Source organism: Perca fluviatilis, chromosome 23 (assembly GCF_010015445.1).
Source record: "Perca fluviatilis chromosome 23, GENO_Pfluv_1.0, whole genome shotgun sequence".
Classification (NCBI taxonomy): Eukaryota; Metazoa; Chordata; class Actinopteri; order Perciformes; family Percidae; genus Perca; species Perca fluviatilis.
The window spans coordinates 28,201,346-28,221,857 of record NC_053134.1 but is presented as its reverse complement, the minus strand read 5'-3'; the positions used below and the strand labels follow the sequence as shown (position 1 = coordinate 28,221,857).

General features: G+C 42.4%; 1 protein-coding gene across 3 annotated transcripts in view; it reads right to left on the bottom strand.

Moving 5' to 3' along the window:
• Positions 1-20,512, bottom strand: part of LOC120553593 (LARGE xylosyl- and glucuronyltransferase 1-like) — a 143,815-nt gene that overhangs the window by 71,689 nt on the left and 51,614 nt on the right. For all 3 annotated transcript variants that reach the window (XM_039792180.1, XM_039792181.1, XM_039792183.1), the window contains exon 3: positions 15,866-15,948. In XM_039792180.1, the coding sequence (XP_039648114.1) occupies positions 15,866-15,948 (83 nt within the window). The remainder of the gene's footprint in view (positions 1-15,865; positions 15,949-20,512) is intronic.

The following is a 20,512-nucleotide window of genomic DNA, read 5'->3' as shown; positions in this document are numbered from 1 at the left end:
ATGTACACATGCAAATTTTGAAGATGGCTGAGCTTTCAAACCTTTCAGTTAACAGCAGAGGGCTGAACGGGCTGATCAAACAAGCTAAATTCCTGGACTATTTAAGAAGGAAGAACATAGATGTGACGCTTACACAAGAGTAACATTTACGTAAAAGAGATGTAAATTGTCTACAAAATAAAATACTTCAAGGTTGCTGCCTCATCTAGCGACGACACCAAAACCAAGGGCTCCATTGTGTTGCTGTTGCAGAAATGCGCACCATAGACAAAAACAGTAAAGACCTATCAGGCAGGCTATCTTATATATGTACCATGATAAGGAGTAGGAAAATAGCCTTTGTTTCGGTATATGTACTGTCTACATATGATGAAAGCTTTTTCCCGCGCCTAACCAATGAATTGCTTTCTCTCAGGGAATATTCACTAATTATAGGGGGAGACATGAATGCAGTACTCTATGTAAATCAGGATAAGGGTGAATCACACCAAAACCCCAAAACATGTATCAGACATGTTTAAAGCAGTTGTGGAATCTCACCATCTTACAGATATATGGAGGATGCACAACCCTACTAGCAAGGATTACACCTTCTTTTCCACACGTTACCTCACCCACTCCCACATTGATTATATGTTGTGCTCCATTGAGCTTAAGGCAATGTTCCACACAATAGCAATAGAACCAGCAATTCTGTCTGACCACAATGCGCTGATAACCACCATTCCATTGTGATATGTTAGAAGAAAGATCTAGGAGGTGGCAATTTAATAACTCCCTTCTCCAGAACACAGCCTTTGATGCAGAATTTAGAGCCAGACTGGCTCAACACCGACTCAGTTTCTGACCCTGCACATACCTGGCAGGCAACTAAAGGAATTGTTAGAGATTTCACATCTTCCTTTGCGGTCAACTTGAAGAGAAAAAGAGAGGCAAGGATTGCAGAATTGGAAGAATGCTGTAAATCTCTAGAGCAGTCTCTTAGGACGTATTTTTCTAAATCTACACATACTCTTCTAGTGACAAGTTGAACAGAGCTAAATGATCTGCTAAGAAGGAGAGATGAATTCATAATGCACAGAGTGAGGCAAAATTATTATTTTAATGTCTGTAAACCAAGCAAATTGCTTGCTCTGAAATTAAAACAAAGCGAATCCAGAGCTACTATCAACAGCATCCGCACAGACCGAGGTATCTCAACAAATCCTAAAGATATCAGCGCCACTTTTCAATCCTTCTATTCAAAATTGTATGAGTCCTGCAACTCAGATCCGACACAGTGCCAGGAGTTCCTAAAATAATTAAATCTGCCTCTTCTTGACCCAGAGGAGGCAGAAGAACTGGGTCAACCTATAAACGTTAAAAAGAAATTAAATCAGCATTATTGGAATTCCATCAGAACTTCTTCTACAGTATTTTGACATATTAGGACCTACAATCTTACAAGCTTTAACCTCAGCCATAGAGAAGGGTACTTTCCACCAACAAACCAACACTGTGTTATTCTGTCATGCCCAAAAAGGGCAAAGATCTTACGGATTGCTTAAATTTCAGGCCCATCAGCCTCATCGGGACTGATATTAAGCTTTATTCCAAAGTCTTGGCTCTCTGCCTAGAGTGCTTTATTGAGAAACTAGTCCACCCCGACCAATCAGGTTGTATACCAAAGCGTCATGCTGCAGACAATGTACTATTTCATGTAATAGAAGAAGCCAAAAACCTTCCAACAACGCAGTGGACGCAGAAAAGGCTTTTGACCGCCTAGAGTGGAACTACTTGTGGCAAGTAATGGAGAAGCTTGGCTTGGGGGCCAAATTCATTGACATGGTGTGTACTTTAAATGCGAATCCCGGCCATAGTCTCAACCAATGGCTTGCATTGTCAGCCATTTCCCATCGAGGGGGGCTCGCAACAGGGATGCCCGCTTTCCCCCATGCTGTTTGTAATCTCTCTTGAACTGTTAGCCCAAGCTATAAGGCAAAATAAAAACAGTGATGTCCAGATTATATCCAATGGCAGCTCAATATCATTATTTGCAGATGATATTTTGTTGTACAGCTCTGATCTTGAGGACTCTATTTCAAAAATTCTTAAGATCTTCAACGACTTTGGCTCAATTTCGGGCTATAAAATTAACTGGAATAAATCTAATCTTCTTTTATTGAACAACAGGCATGTTACATCAGCTATTAGTGCTACAATACCAACCCAAAGCAAAATTACATATTTGGGCATCACCATACACTCATCACTACAGTGAGCTGTCCAGTACAACTATGAAACTATATTATGTGATGTTCAAACGGATCTGGCCAATTTGTCTGCGCTGCCGGCATCGCTACGGTCCAGGATTGTGGTTGTTAAAATGAACATAGTTCCTCATGTCAATTTCTAGTAGTACAATGATCCCCTTACCCCCACCAATAAATTTCTGGAAGAAACTTGATACCTTAATTTGGCAGTATATTTGGAATAATAAACAACCTAGGCTAAAATACTCTACTCTGCAACGTACCACAAACACGGGAGGCCTGGCCCTCCCCATCTTTAAAATATATCACAGAGCCTTTCAGCTACGGGCCCTCAGAGTGTGGATGGACCCCTCATCTACAGTTCCATGGAGAGAAATAGAGCAAAACCTCACTGGAAGTCTAAGACTGCAAGACCTTGCCTTTGCAGGTGTGTGTCCAAAAAAGTGTATGCTAGCCTATGGCCCTATTATCACCAACACATTGACCAACTTTAAATAGGTGGAGGAGCAACTACACTACACAAATAAGTGGCAATATGAATACCCCAATATGGCACAATACACACTTAATGTCTTGTAACAAACCCTTTGCTTGTAACCAGTGGAGTGACGGAGGTATTTAAAATTTAGACCAGCTATTCAATGAGAAAGGTATGTTGAGTTTTGAAGACTTGAGAGCTAGTTTTGAGGTCCCCAGGACATCCTTCTTCTTTTATCTTCGGTTAAGATCAGCCCTAAAATGTTATGGAGTGTCATGGGGAAACAGTCTTGAGATGCACCCAGTCATTAAATGGTTTGTTGATTTTCCTGTGAGAGGATTAGTGTCCGATATTTTTTATACTTTATATATTTTATATATATTATTATATTTATGCTAAACTGATGCAAGTGTCCATAGGAGAACTCCCAATAGTAAACAAATGTGAGTGAGAGCTGAGCACTGAGGGGAACACAATTAATTGGGAGACAGCTTGGGACAACATTTTCCATTGTTCCAAGAACCCAAATCACCAGCAGATCCACTTCAACATATGTCATAGGACACATTGGACTCCTCAGAAGAGATACGTCTCTAAAGCCATTCCCACTCCCTATTGCACATTCTGTCAATGTGAACAAAGTGGAACTTTACTGCATATGGTCTGAGAATGTGAACAGGTGCATGAGTTCTGTAATAAAACAACATCAATAATATCTGATGTGATAGGATGTTGAATTCCTGCTGACCCGATTGCTTTGTTACTCAATGACGGCTCTAAATTACACATGCTTGGGAGACAGAAGAAAATTTGGCTAGGTGGCTCAACTGCAACCAAGAAAATTATAGCTCAACACTGGCTCTCCCCCCACTCGCTTTGTATAAAACAGTGGTTGCCGTATTTTCTGGACATAGTTATGCTTGAGCTCTCTACAGCAAGGACTAACAAGGCCAAATCATCGACTATCAACCTATGGAAAAGCGCAACAGCCCAAATATCAGACCTAATGACCTAAACACCACAAGAACTAGAGGAGAGCAACTAGGCAAGGTGTGATTTCTATTTATTTGTTTGTTTTGTTTTCCTCAAGACCGCAGAGGGTGGGGGGTGGGAGTGGGTTTTTGTTCTTGTTCAATTGTGTTTCTTTGTTCTGTATGTTTGAATATAAAAAGCAATAAAAAATGTATCTTAAAAAAAAAAGTTTCCAGTGTTGGCAACAACAGCAATGTGTTAGCCTGACAAGCCAGACCGGGGGCTGAGAACTCACAATTGACGGAGCTCAATCCGAGGGGCGGGATAAACGGTAGTCTTTCAAATTCCCTCTGCACGCAATAGGATAGCGCTACAACCAGGCAGAGCAACGAAGAAGGTAGCGAAGATAGTTGATGGATTAAACTTTCAACTTTTGCCATATCCGGTCGGCAAAACTCTGAACACATCTTCCTTTTTTAAGAATGATTTCAGTGCCGTTCTTTGTTCTTTTCTCAAAGAAAAGCTTAACTCCAAGTCTTCCAGAAGACCGCTGTTCCCAGCAGCCATAAGCCCGCCCACCGACTCTATACACGATGTGATTGGCCAGATTTGGGTTTTTCCAGCTCGCAAGCTAACAGAGAGTGCCTAGACCCCCCTGGCTGCAAATTAAATTTGCTGCCGCTAGGGTGCGTCTAGATTTCTAGGCTAGCAATGTGTGGTTGTTGTGATTGTTGCGGCGCTTTGCATTATGGTTTCTAGTAGGTGGTACGAGGCATACTGGAGATTTTCTCCGAATAAGTACGACATTCAGGTATTTTTGGCATACTGCAGATTTTGCTTTTGTTTGCAAACGTACAAAAAAATAAAAAAATAATATATATATATATACATACATATACGGTGGCCGACATTTAGCAGTATTTAGAAAACGCACTGCAAATACACACAACACAACTAAATACACAAACGCGCTGCAAATACAGAAAGGATGCAAAAAGAAAAGCACACAAACTCCGAAAACAGAAACAATGCAAAAAGAAAAGCACACAATCCCCGAAAACAAATGCAACAAAAAAATACGCTGCATCCAGATTACACAACGGAAGTTCTCCAGGTCTCTAGGGGGAGTGCTAAGTGCAACAGTTTGATTTTCGACCCCACAGGGAGAGAGCACTAGGGTTTCGCATCTGAACCACTACCACTACCGATACCGGTACCTGGAATTCGGTTCTTTTTTTGGTACTTTCCCTCTGTAATTACAAAAAAAATTATTTCAGTTGTAAAAATAATTCCAAACATATTTACTTAGAACATTGTTATTTATTTAGAATATTTTACACTGACAGAAATTAAACAAAAACAAAAATAAAACCCCTCCCTCTCTCCTCCCAAACCCGTCCCTACAACCTATTAAATTGAATAATTATTCAACTTTTATTCTTGTATTTGTATATTATTATATTTTAGCCTGTTTTATTTTCATCATGACCGTTTTTCACTGCTCTTTAATGTTTTACGTAAATAACTTTGAATTGCCTTGTTGCTGAACGGTGCTGTAGAAATAAAGTTGCCTTGCCTTGCAACCTCAGCCTGTCAGTCAGTCCCCAGGGCACAGAAACCACTGTTGTGCCTGCTCATGTCAGAGGAAGTGTAATGTCAATAGCACCGCGACCGCTTTCGCCTCACCATTAATATCATATCGCAGCAAACGCTGTCTGCGTCAAGTTTTGAAAAACTGTAACCACACTTGAAACCACTTTATCGGCATCGCCGTGACTCACTGTGACTTCAACAAAACTGCAGAGCCCAAGTAGTTTACTTGAGTTTACTCCGTCCGCACCTCTGCGCGCGCGTGTGTGACGGACCTCTGCTCTCTGTCAACATGCAGGTAGGACAGATAAGCTTGCGTTTACTCTCAGGTACTGAAATCAGGCACCGTTTGATTTTACGTGAACCAATACTCTGTAGTACCGACGTGATTCGATCGGTACCAGTAAAAGTACCGGGTTCGGTACCTAACCCTAGAGAGCACTCTGCCTTTTTATTACCACGAGTTTACAGACATGTCTCTGCTGATTGGGTATCACCTGTGACCTGAGCCAATAAACTAGAGACACACTCACCTAACGAGAGAGAACATATCGCAAACATAGATTTAATATTTTCAGTCTATGATCTCAAAGCAGTTGCACACATTTTCACAACGGTGCACACCGTTCTGAGATTGAACATGCCCCATCTCTCTCTCTCTGTCTATCTCTCTTTCAGTGGGGTTGAAAATCAAGTTGTTCCACTTAGCGCGCCCCTAGAGGCAAATGCAACAAAAAAAACGCTGCATCCAGATTACAGAACGGAAGTTCTCCAGGCCTCTAGGGGGCTCGCTAAGTGGAACAGCTTGATTTTCGACCCCACTGAAAGAGAGAGAGACACTGACCCTCATGTACGTACATTTGCAAACGTAGCATTATCAGCGCCATGGCCAACCACAGAAAGTGCACGCTGTGATACTTCAGCTTATATCGTTAAACCTGCAGTTCATCGGGAAATCAGCGCTTTTCTCCGCCCACTATGCCATAAATTTCCCTGTAGCAAAGCGTTAAGTACTTGTGCTATGGATATGATCTATGCAGACTGCGATATTCCCACTGCTGATGCTATGACTGTTTGAAATGTTTCTGATGCCAATATTTGTAATGTAGCAAGAAGTTTAACAACTGCTGGAATGGAATGTGAATGCTGAGTCGGAGATTCAATGTCATCTTTGATTTCTTCCAGTAGCCTAACTGTAATATTGCATGGCTGCTTAATCTGTAACGCTTAATGATTTCGTGTTCACTCAACTGAAAAAGTGTGATCCTTGTGGAAAAAATCCTTTCAGCTCGTCTCCTTGACCTATGTCTTCGTCTTGCTCAGATTACTGCTGCCATTTCACCAGGAGGCATATGCCAAGCAACTCACCTAATAGCTAGTAAGCGCGGGGAGCGGAGAGTGAACCCCTGCAAGCCTGTCCTCTGCCAATGCCTCTGCAGCGCTGTGTTAGATCCACAACTCCCACTCCATTGTCCGATATACTCGTTCTAAACACTTTTCTCTGGGCCAGTAGGCTATTCTGTTGTACAGTCTGGAACACTGCATTTACGACCGTGGTTCATTTTCAATATCCTTGAAAAACTTCCAAACTTTGTTCTTTCTAAAGTCCTACAGCAGCTCGTGTTTGAGATCCTGACAGAGCTCCACCTCAGCGGGTCTGTGAAGGGGGAGATGTCGACAGAGAAGGCAGCAAACCCGGCCGGCAGCCGCCACCTGTCCCGGCAGATTGTGGAGCTCGTGAAGTCCGATACTGTCCTACTAAATTTGCAATTAGCCATCAATTTCCGTGAAACGGCCCATATTTGAGCTTTACATCGTTGATTTCTCGCATAAAAAAGTCTCAGAAGTGAATTTAGTGGTAAAATAGCAGATGAACAATGTTTACAATTTCAGAGATCTGCGTGACCTAGATTCAGAAGACTAGCTGACCTCAGGTCAGTTGTGTAGCCTATGTAAATGTTGGGGCGTGACAAAAACTAGAGACTACTAGAGCCAGATGAGGAGGAGTTGACGTCAACTTTTAGCTTTGTTGAGATTCGCCTATTTTCAGCAGCAGTTTCAAATTGTGAGATTTGCAGAGGAAAGAGGTGTCAATGGGATTTTGAGGTTCTATGTATGCCCTACGTATGTTTACCCACCAAACTGTCGTTTTTCAACTATGACAGGTAAAATCGGTTTTGCATTCCATCACCCCTTCAACTATATGAATATTTAGTTGATATTTAATGGGGATCAGTCAAATTTAGTAAATACATGATCTGCCTAATAAGGTCAGTATCGATGCCAATATCAATAAAGTGGATCAAAATTGTCGCATCCCTAGTGCAGAGCAGTGGTTTTCTCTGAAATCTTATTAGTCAGGGCCTGTTGTAACCAAGCATATTTAGTGTGGTTTATATGAACTTAGATACAATTACAGTTGTTTTTAGTCTCACATTTTAGTGTGGAAGGGGAAACCAGCGCACTTGGTTAATATAGATGTGTGATAGTCAACCTTCACATACATGGCCAATTACTTCCTCTATATCAGCAACATTAAAAAGCAGCTCTTTCTGTAATGACTTATGTAGCATGTTGCTGGTCGCACAATTGAGGCTTTAACATTGATATTCATTCTGGATTATCCATTGGTTTGCCATAGAATTTCAAACTATCCATATAATCATTTTCTGATCTGGTGCACCTACTAGTAGGATGACACACCCAACATTTCATCATATTTAACAAACAAAATGTTGTCTGTCAGACCCACATAACCATTACAAAAATGATTCCTGAGCTATTAGATTGTGTCTGGTTGAGTGTCAGCAACTAAAACTACTTGACTAAGCTCAGGAAAAGATTGTGCTCATGAATAAAAGAAACCAATGTTGACTGAGAGAGACAAACTGTTCCCTGATGTCAAAGCCAGACGTGATGTCCAACCATCCACCCATTAAAGAGGTTTTGTGCTGTGTAACAATGTCTATTACCGGTACTTCCACTTTTGCTTCTAATGGAAGAGTTATCATTTGTACAGCCACGAGCAGTCACTGTCAGGAATAAATACACGTCATGTAAAGCTTTTGAACAGATGCTATCGTTTTTCTGGGGAGGACATTATCGGATTAACCCACAGAACATATACAGCTGCTGTTGGACTGATCAGAATGATGAAAGGCCCTGCTGTTTGACTGAATACAGCAAAAAGAGGCCATCGTTCAGGTGAAACAGAATCAGTCACACACAGAGCGATTCAAAAGGGCTCTCCATCACTGAGGCAAAAGATGGTGGTAAATATTTGATTTACAATGTAGTCTAAAAAACATACAGCTGCTGGATGTAAACTGACGGTATAGTACAGTAACTATGGCATATATGATTTCAATTTTGTTTCACAGAGAATTTATAGCATATTCATTTGTTTAGCTTTTGGCCAATCTGGACCATGAATCATGCGGCATTAGCTGCCTGTAACCGTCAATGTACAAACTAGATTACTTTATGCTAAAGGCAAAATCTAAATTTGAGGACCATGAGTGCAGATCTGAAGTTTTACAGAGCATCTTCTTACATGATTTCTAAGCAGATACAGTATAAGGCTACTCCTCAAACATGAGCAGTGAACAGTGGTGCAGAAATATTATGTTACTTCAGCCAATTTAAGACAAAAGATAGAGACTGTGCTTCTTAAGTATCTGGTCATGAAAAAGAAAATAAATGACGAAAGGGCTGTCTACCAGCAAAAGTTAAAGCTAATTTTCTAGCAGTATGAAGTGGAATTATTATTGCCCTTATGATTGATTCACCTGCAACTCTGGAGCTAATTAACAAGTAGTGCCGTTAGAAGCTGTGATGCTGAATGCACACTAACTGATTACTAATGGGTCCTCCATCTCCAGCACAGAATAAAGCATTCATCATTTATGTTTACATAAGACTAATGGCACACAACAAACATCAAGTAAAGTTTCACACTATTTAACAGTGCCCATATGTCATCTTGCAGGAATGCAGGCTTGTCTTTTCCATCCTTCAGGTCTAACATGAGCTCTACTTTATCACATATAACAGGTTTTATCATGACAATATTTGTCATTCTAAAACGGGATTTATGATAGCCTACGTAAGTGGCTTGAGGTTTATACTTATGTACTCTGCCTTGTTCAAGCGTATCTCTTTAAGAGAATAGCAGGGCCGGAATGTGTGTAGGCGTGGGGAGTGTGTGGTAGAGCGAGGGAGAGATTGATGGTAGATTAGCTTTGGAGCGAGTACCGACCCTGGAGGCATAGTGAGAGAAACAAAGTGTCTCCCCTGTTCTTTCTGACCACGGTGGGAAATCTGGAGCAGGAAAAGTTAACCCTTTCCTTGATTTCATGCTGTTTATGGAGAAAGAGAACCAGGCAATGACTTGGGGGAAATGTGACACTACCAAGCCACGGCCAAGCGGACCAATCGCAGTTGTTGCGGTCTGCTTTGTGGTCTGCGTTGCCACAACATGTAGTTACTTTTTGTGATAGGTGCACGTCAGGCTACAGCGAAGGGTACGGCGTATGGTCTATATTTACACGTACCAACATATGTACCTACGTATTTACCTAAGCCGTTTTTATATAGAGCTTTTCACGAACTCAAAGTCGCTTAACAGTAGGGTTGGGCATCGTTTGGATTTTAACGATTCTGATTCTGATTCCAATTCCGATTCTTCCTTTCGATTCCGGATCTTATTGATTCTCGATTCCGATTCTTTGAGTGGTGGAGTTGAAACGGGTCACATACTTATTTCACAAATAAGAGGAAAGTTTTATTTTGATTCAAAGGTGGGTTGCAGTTTGATGGGGCTTTTTCAACGTAAAATAAAGCCACACTAGAGCACCGCTTACTGTGCTCCAAGGCTGCAACACAACAAGCACCTGGCCGCTACGGAAACACAAACTTGCGCATGTTTAATTGGAAAGTGATGATCGGATTTGAAACCAAATCCTGCAAATGATTCCAAAACGATTCCAATAAAGAAACGATTCCGATGGAATCGTAATTTTTGAAACGATTCTGATTAGGTGCGGATCTCTTGGGGGAGGGAGTTGCATAGCCTGGGAGCTGCCCTGGAGAAGGCTCTGTACTCAAAACTGTGGAGGTTGGAATTGTGGATGCAGAGGAGACCGGCTGAGATGGATCTGAGGGCCCGTGAGGGTTGGTACGGGGAGAGGAGGTCAGTGAGTTATGAGGGGGCAGATGGTGGAGGGCTTTGTAGGTGAGGACCAGGATTTTGTAGGTGATCCGGTGGGAGATAGGAAGCCAGTGGAGTTGTTTTAGGACTGGAGTGATGTGGTGCCAGGATTTGGAGCGGGTGATGCGTCGGGCGGTTGCATTCTGGACCAGTTGGAGTCAGTTGATGTAGGTAGAGCTGATGCCAAGGAGAAGTGAGTTGTAGTAGTCCAGTCGGGAGGAGATGAAGGCGTGAATGAGTCTTTCTGCAGTGGGGGGTGTGAGAGAGGGTCTGATTTTGGCAATGTTGCAGAGGTGAAAGAAGGAGGTTTTAATGACATGACGGATGTGGCGCTCAAGGGAGAGGGTGGAATCAAAGATCACGCCAAGGTTGCGGGCCTGGGGAGATGGGGAGATAATGGTGCTGTCGATGGTGAGAGTGGGGTTGTTGATTTTGCTGAGTGTGGATTTGGAGCCTATGAGGAGGAATTCTGTTTTATCGCTGTTGAGTTTGAGGAAGTTGTGTTGCATCCAGGTTTTAATAGCCGACAGGAGTTGATGTGGGAGAGGGGAGGATTGTGGGGGGATTTGGTGCTGAGGTAGATCTGGGTGTCATCAGCGTAGCAGTGGAAGTCCAGGTTGCAGTGGTGGAGTATCTGACCAAGGGGGAGGATGTAGATGATGAACAGGGCTAAAAGTATTCCGGCACTGTGCCGGGTCTCTGGCGTGCGGCCATGAGGAAAAAAACAAAAAAACAATTTGGGAACTTGAATGCGGTTTAATATTTTCAAGTCATTTGATTTCACCTACCAATCATATGAGAGGAACGCAGCTCTAACTAACGCAGGGCTTAAAGTACTTGCCTGATACCGGATTTCTGGAGTATGACTATTTAAGAAAAATAAGTAAATAAAAAAGGTCCACATGGGATTTGTTTTTGATGCGCTGGGTTTAACCAATCATCGAACGTCCACCTACCAATGAAACAAGTTTTAGCCAATCAGATGCAAAGTAAGGCGGGTCTTTGCCAAAAAGCAAGAGTGCGGTGTGGTCTCTGTGGTAACGCGGCAAAAAAAATGGAGGCAAAGTTTATCAAACTTGGAGCATGTAGATACAGCTTTAGTTGAGAAAGGAGTTAAAAACAAATGGCGCTGGGCATGAATAGAGGACAAGAGGAAAAGGGTGGAGACGGGAAGCCGTTTAGCACTTGGTGCCTCAAACTGAGGGAGCCGGGTGCTTCTGCAGCGTATGTTCAAGGAAGATACTGTACGGCAGCAGCGGTAAGAAAGTGCTTGCTAGTCATCAGATGCTAGTCACAAAGCTTCGGTCCATGTACTCTGTCATATGAGTACGTTACCGGTAACTACGGCTACCACTACCGCTGCGCCTTCACTGACCGACCGTGTTTGTGATACAAACAATACTCGTGTGCACGTTCATAGCGGAACATGATTTGTCATTAACGATGGCCACTGTGTAAAAGCTATCTGAAGCCCAAACTGCTTTGACAAAGCTGTCTTTTTGGAATCGGCATACAGTTATTTAAACATAACGGCCTTGTCCCAGATTTTAGACGTCTAGCTATATGAAAAGCTAAACAATGCAAAGTTTTTAATAAATGTACATGAAGTAACTGATGTCAACATGGACAAAACCATGAATGTACTAATTCACTTTTTTGATGATGACCTGGCCAAAGTAACAACACATCTAGAAAGTTTTGTTTTCACAATGATTCATTGTAGGATTATGATGTTATTACAATATGTAAATCTACATTGACTTTTAATTTAACATATGGTTGAAGAAATAAAAATGTATCCAAAACTTTTTACTTCTTAAAAAATCTTTTATTCTTTTATTCATTTAAAAAATAATCGTTTGTGACAGCCCTAGTGGAGAGGTTGGCAGATTTGGCAGCAATGAGGGCGTCTTTGTAGGCCGTGAGGTGGAGTTTATAGGCTTCATGATGGACTGTGTGGGATGATTTTTTTGTCAGACGTTCAAGTTGGTGGCCAGTTTGTTTCATTTTCCACAGTGCAGGTGTGTACCAGGGTGAAGAGGTGTTAAAAGTGACAGTTTTTGTTTTGAGGGGGGCCAGAGTGTTGAGGGAGGTAGACAAGGTGGAGTTGAGGTGGTTTGTGAGATCATCAGGTGAGGTGAGGGTTGAGTCCAGATGGAGAGTGGTGGAGAGCAGGTCAGAGATATGGTGGGGATTGATAGATTTAAGTAGGCCTGCAACTAACGATTATTTTAATAATCGATTAATCTGTCGATTATTTTTTTCGATTAATCGATGAATCGGATAAAAAAAAAAAAAAAAAGCATTAATTTACATCAACTCAATACATACATACTTGTTGTTTTAGTTAATAGTTGTGTAAAGGTAAGTAACCCAAATAGCAGATACAGAGAAGACACAAACAGACAGACAGACAGACAGACACACACAAACACACACACACACACACACACACACACACACACACACACACACACACACACACTTATTCATTAAATTATTACCATCATTGTAGTAAGTGCAAGTTAAGTTCATTTATACACCACACACTAATATATTTGTCAACAATAACCGATATGGGACAAAGCACAGAATATATATGACAACAGATTGAAAAATGAATGGGCCAAAAAAGGCGGGTGAATAAAAACGTGTCTTTAGTCTTGCAAACTATACCACCCCTGCTTTATTACTGTTATTAACGAGCTAACGCTAGCTTGTCATGCTAGTCAGCTGGATAACGAGTAAACACCAGCACCACAAGAGCTACTGGAGGGACGGTACGTTCCTCACTTCAAAACGGAACAGAAGTAGGATTGTGTAGTGACTTTACCCTGCTGTTGAACTCCTTTCCTCCTTGTCAAGGACTCCGATGTTTACGTTTTAGGTGCTGACTCATCACCGTGGTGCGCCCGTGCCATGCCGTGTCGCTTTTGCTTATCTTGCAATTAACATGTTTTTGATTTATTTAGTGTGAAATGCTCCCACACCTTGGATGACTTAGGTCGTACTGATTTCTCTGCCTCCGCCGTGTGTTTCACAACAACGTTATGGGTCTCTCCGGTCTCTCTCCGTATTTCCTCTACCCCCGCTCTGCTCTTTTTCTTTTCTTTCGCTACGCACTGCGCCGCTCCGCGCTGCTTCTCTCTGCGCTCAACTAAAACATTTTTTTATCTCCGCGACTGAGTGGCGTAATAGTTGCGCGACACAACGAATCGATAATGAAATTCGTTGCCAACTTTTTTAGTAATCGAATTTTATCGATTTTATCAATTCGTTGTTGCAGCCCTAGATTTAAGGTTGCTGAAGGTGATTTCTCTGAGGAGGCGAGGGCGTGGGGTTGGAGAAGGGATGATGAACCGTATCAGTTTGTGATCAGAGAGGGGAAGGAGGCATGGATGGAGGTCGAGCACTGGTTGGTTTGTGGAGCAGACTAGGTCGAGGATATGTCCTTTTTCATGGGTGGGGAATGGGTGTATGTGAAGCACTGCCGTCCAGTCCAGGTTTTCTGTGCAGCCTGAGGGTGCCTTCAGCCCTACGTGATCCAGTGGGGGAAGCATTCTGATGACGTGGGAGAGGTGCGACAGAGCATGCAGGTGACCAGATGGATGGAATGGATTGTCCGTGGGGGAAGTAAACAAACTTGCGGCGAAAGCTTCTGTGTATGTAACGGGGTCGACGTAGAAGTCCAAGCTGTTTGATGACTGGCATACAGGATGGAATGGAGTAGTTGACGAGTTTGACCAGTTGCAGAGTTCAATATTTGAACATGATGCCGAGCGGAGGGACCGAGAGCTCCGTAATAGAAGTTAGCCGTGGACTAGGGGCACAGAGGTAGATGACTGTTATGAGTGCCAAAATGATCCACGGCATGACAGGAGGAGATGAAAGTCCAGTCTCTGTCATGTCTCGCATCTGGTGGAGGTGGGCGATCGGGTTAACCGCTGTAGCAGCTAGGATTAGCCGCCATACTTTGGTTGAATGAGGGCAGCCAGCTAGCGGCTAACCAATGTGACGACATTCCGGTCGAGGAGCCCAAACGGCTTCAGGAACCAGCTGACAGGTTGACCAGAGGTAGAGCGGCTGTCCAGAGGTAGGGGTAAAGCGAACACAAGAGGGAATAGCAAGAGGGAATAGCAGACAGAGAAACGGCAAATAAACAGCCCCAGCGTCCTCTCGAACCTTTAATACTGAGAATATACATCGTAAGACTGCCTGAATGACTGAGGTGAACCTCAAAAGACAAAGTCGAGGTTAAGCCCTGTTTGGGGTTTGGGCTTGGGACACAGCTTACTGTACAATGAGTTGTTTTCAGTAAGGGTTTGGACAAATTGAGGTAAAATGTCATGGTAATCACAATCTTGATTAAACAAATAAGTCTGAGATATATATATATATATTCATTCTGGCATGCCGTTTAGGAAATTATTATATATACACATGTAAAGTCTGAATATATTTAATAAAAGTCTGAATATATTGAATGCAAGTCTGAATATATTTAATAAAAGTCTGAATATATTGAATGAAAGTCTGAATATATTGAATGAAAGTCTGAATATATTGAATAAAAGGTGTATTGACGTTAGCCTGGTGAAAGATACCTGCCTGACCAAAGCGGTTCCTCTCATTTGGTCTTCCACAATAAAAACATTTATAAACTTCGGTACCGTTACGATACGGTTACCGTTACCAGTGTTTTGGCCCATACATGCATTCGCCAGTGTGTTAATAATCTCTTCATTGCTGTAAATTGCTGACACTAGATTTCTTGCTGATTCGGTTGGGATTAATCACAACGAAAACACAAGATGGCGGGAAACAATGATGTCAGATTCCATTTCAACTTTCATTCAATATATTCAGACTTTCATTCAATATATTCAGACTTTCATTCCATATATTCAGACTTCCACTTTCGATCAATATATTCAGACTTTCATTCAATATATTAGGACTTTCATTCCATATATTCAGACTTTCACTTTCATTCAATATATTCAGACTTTCACTTTCATTCAATATATTCAGACTTTCATTCAATATATTTGGACTTTCATTCAATATATTCAGACTTTCATTCAATATATTCAGACTTTCATTCCATATATTCAGACTTTCACTTTCATTCAATATAGTCGGACTTTCATTCAATATATTCAGACTTTCATTCAATATATTCAGACTTTCATTCCATATATTCAGACTTTCACTTTCATTCAATATATTCAGACTTTCATTCAATATATTAAAACTTTACATATATATCTATATAATAATTTCCTAAACTGCATGCAATATATGACTTGTATATAAATTTAATTTCTAGGAAACTAGGAAAGGAAAAAAAGAGCATTGCTGTACCTGTGGAAAAGGACAGATTTAACCAGTGTCACCACGTCTCGACTGGCGTTGTAACCTGCACAAACGATCGCCACGTGGATGGTCTGTGGAGATCATGACAAGAGTGAAGGATTAGAGTGAAAGATTATAAGGAATAGATTGAAACAAAAAAGGTTAGGAAAAGATAAATTCAAATTCAATTCACTTATTCTGCACATCAAGATAAAAACATATTTACGGTATTCAGATTTGCTGAGTAGAAATAACCAGGGTCACTAGGATTGAAAGATAGGGGGGGCTTAGCCCCCAGGCTATGCAAAACTTTCCCTTGCAAAATCTTACTTACAAATGTTATTCTAAGCTTTTAGATACATCAAAGCTGCATGGGAGGAATGTACTTAGGCCAGACTGTGCTCCTGCTGAGTTATTCTGTAGGCTATGACTTGCTATCCATCCGCTCGTGTAAATGTGTGATAAAGTAATACCATTAGGGATTGACCGATATAGATTTTTTAGTGCCAATACCGATTTTTTTTCATCAGCCTTAGCTGATGACCATACGGGCTGCCGATATTTTTGAGCTGATATTTGGAGCCGATACTGCTTTTGCTCCCTCAATTGACATCATAAAAATGTAAACCCTGCCACACTGGATTTGTTTTCGGAATCTGCTCTGCCATTTCTTTAAAAATAATAAACACAGATCAGTGTCACTGCAATCATCTTACATTCATATCACCCAAATGATGTGTGCAATGTGCATCATATGGCTGGGTGCAAGGGTAAAAGGCTTTCATCAACATCTACAACACAGCCTTGATGCATTGCTTGCTGACATATTATAAGACAGATATAATCAGGTCATCACAAAATGTCCTTTGTCAACACATTTAAATAATTTAAGAAAACAATAAACCTGAAAAGTAGCCATTGAAATAAAGTGTTTCATTTGTAATTTAAGACTAGCCATAGTGCTAGTGGTGGATGGTCAGCACGTGAACTGCAGCGTCTCCAGCAACACAGAGCTGCCTGTAGACGCAACATGTCTGTCAGTGGCTTGTTGATCTTTACATTGTTAGTTAATTTCCTATCCTGGCCTGGGACACATTCATACGGTTTGATAAAGTACTTATTGGACTTTAACTTATCATTGCACGTCCTTAATTTAGGTCATCGTTTACGTCTCATCTCCGGTTTTTCCTGCATCCACCGTGTGTGTGTTTGTGTGTGCGTGCGTGCGTCAGAGTCACATACTGACGCTAAGTCTGGCACGTGGGACTCCTGTGATTGGTTGAAGTCGCAGGAAACTCCGGATTATTGGTAAAAACTTCGGTGAAGTTGCTGTGATTGCTCAAAATTGCGAGTCGCACCGAATTCACAGTGATTGGTTGAATTTGCGTGAATTGTTGTGATCGCGACATTGCGAATTCCTGGAGGGACTGATATGTATGTATGTATGTATGCATGCATGCATGCATGCATGTATGTATGTATGTATGTATGTATGTATGTATGTATGTATGTATGTATATATATATATATACACACATGTATGTATGTATATATATATATATATATATATATATATATATATATATATATATATATATATATACACACACTACATACATACATACAGTACAGGCCAAAAGTTTTTTTTCATTTACATTGTAGATTCTCACTGAAGGCATCAAAACTATGAATGAACACATGTGGAATTATGTACTTAACAAAAAAGTGTGAAATAACTGAAAACATGTCATATATTTTAGATTCCTCAAAGTAGCCACCCTTTGCTTTTTTGATAGTGCTGCAAACCCTTGGTGTTCTCTCAATGAGCTTCATGAGGTAGTCACCTGAAATGGTTTTCACTTCACAGGTGTGCCTTGTCAGGGTTAATTAGTGGAATTTTATTCCCTTATTAATGGGGTTGGGACCATCAGTTGTGTTGTGCAGAAGTCAGGTTGATACGACAGCCCTATTGACAACTGTTAGAATTCATATTATGGCAAGAACCAATCAGCTAAGTAAAGAGAAACGAGTGGCCATCATTACTTTAAAAAATGAAGGTCAGTCAGTCCGGAAAATTGCGAAAACTTTGACTGTGTCCCCAAGTGCAGTCGCTAAAACCATCAAGCGCTACAACAAAACTGGCTCACATGAGGACTGCCCCAGGACAGGAAGACCAAGAGTCACCTCTGCTGCTGAGGATAAGTTCATCCGAGTTACCAGCCTCAGAAATCGCAAGTTAACAGCAGCTCAGATTAGAGACCAGATGAATGCCACACAGAGTTCTAGCAGCAGACACATCTCTAGAACAACTGTTAAGAGGAGACTGCGCGAATCAGGCCTTCATGGTCAAATAGCTGCTAGGAAACCACTGCTAAGGAGAGGAAACAAGCAGAAGAGATTTGTTTGGGCCAAGAAACACAAGGAATGGACATTAGACCAGTGGAAATCTGTGCTTTGGTCTGATGAGTCCAAATTTGAGATCTTTGGTTCCAACCGCCGTGTCTTTGTGCGATGCAGAAAAGGTGAACGGATGGATTCTACATGCCTGGTTCCCACCGTGAAGCATGGAGGAGGAGGTGTGATGGTGTGGGGGTGCTTTCCTGGTGACACTGTTGGGGATTTATTCAAAATTGAAGGCATACTGAACCAGCATGGCTACCACAGCATCCTGCAGCGACATGCCATCCCATCTGGTTTGCGTTTAGTTGGACCATGATTTATTTTTTAACAGGACAATGACCCCAAACACACCTCCAGGCTGTGTAAGGGCTATTTGACCAAGAAGGAGAGTGATGGAGTGCTGCGCCAGATGACCTAGCCTCAGGCCAGCAATTTTCAGGCTTCTGCAGGAAGAGCGGCCCGGTCGTCCAGCAGTTGGGTCGAGCTAATTCACATAGTTTCTTGCCTTGGGTCAGGGCATCCGCTGGGTTGTTTGGACTGTCTACATATCTCCAGTCGTCAGTGTCCGTGAGTTCCTGATTTCTGCGTCCGGGTGCCGACAAAGACCTTGTAGTGGCACGACTCAGATTTCAACCAGGTCAGCACTGTAGTGGAGTCACTCCAAAGGATGGTTTGAGCCAATGACAAGGTAAGTTCAGACCTCAAGGTGGTGGCTAATTGCGCCCCTAATAAGGCAGCACTCAGTTTGAGTCGGGGTATTGACAACTGTCTCTTTGGTGACACCCTGGAATGGGCCATGATGAAGGCCACATGAATGTGCTTTTGTTTGTCATGGACTCGCAGGTAAGCCACAGCGCCATAGGCCCGTTCCGCAGCATCACAGAAGACATGAAGCTCTCGGTACACCCCCAACTGGTCCGTACAATGGGGCACATAACAGCGGGGCAGTCTGATGCTGGGGAGGTCAGACAGTTCATGCTCCCACTTCAGCCACTGATCAGCCAGTTCGGACGGAGTGATGGCGTCATCCCAGCCTGGAACTACCTTCAACATCACACGAGGAGATCGGTTTGGCTGATCGATGTACAGTGTGTCCTCATTGCAGGGTGCACTGACGAGCACATTGAGAATGTCTGCCGTAGCCGAGTTCTCAGGGCTTTGTGGGTGTGTGGACAGTTGACGTGCGATGCCATGCAGGATGGTAAGATGCAGCTCGTTGCAGGTGTTGCAAGGCTTTTTGAGGGTGCATTTATCTGGCTTATGGCAGCAGGCACATTTGTAACAACGATCATTCCTCTCTATCCACGTTCTCAGTTCTGCTGGGCTAAACTCCTTCACTTTTGGACAGGTTCCTAGGAAGTGGTCATTGTTGCTACAGTATGGACAGAAAGGTTGGAACTTGGGTTTACTGAGGATGTTCATCCTTTTTCCACGGTCTCCTTGGACACTAGGCTGGCTCTCCACAGTGGATGTGTTGCTTAGGTACATAATGGTAGGCACCTTTCTCCCTTGGCTCCTCTGGACTGGCTCTTGTCTCTCCATTGGAGCAGGGGCTGAGACTGAGACTTGTTGGGCAATACTCTTGGCCCTGGCTTTCACCTGGAGCCAGGCAGAGATGTCTTCCAAGGTGTAGGTTTGTTCTGGGCCATCTTTCAGGATGCCACGTTTCAGAGAGTGTTGAACAAAACGGTCACAGTAGTGAAGGGGGAGCTTGGTTAGTAGCCTGTCGACATGAGAGCCACACTACAACTCACTTCCACCTGCATCGTCCACTGATCGCAGCATGCCGATCAATGAGTGTACAGAAAGAGCAAAGTCCTGAAATGCATTGTTATCTCGGAATCTGACAGGTGGTGAATGAAGGATGCTGGCTATTTCACTTTGGATCAACTGCCGTGGCTGGCCATACTTTGCCTTAAGGGCAGCAAGAGCAGATGTGTAGGGAGTTGAGGCGTGCATATAAGACTTTGCAAGCTTGTACGCAGTGGGCAGCCTCAAGTGGTCCATTACAACCTGGAACTTGTATTGTTCAGAAAGGTGAACATGGATATCTAGCAGGTTCTCCAATGCCATGTTAAGCAGAACAAAGTCACTCTCCCTTCCACTCTCAAAATAAGGCAGTCTTGGCTTGGGGATGCCAAAAGCAGTTGCTACTAACAGCTCCATGATACTGGCTCCCTCTGTTGCCCTTTCAGTGGGCTTAAACAAGGAAAAAGGTCCAGGTATTTCAGGAACTGGATCTGAGGGTCTTTGACT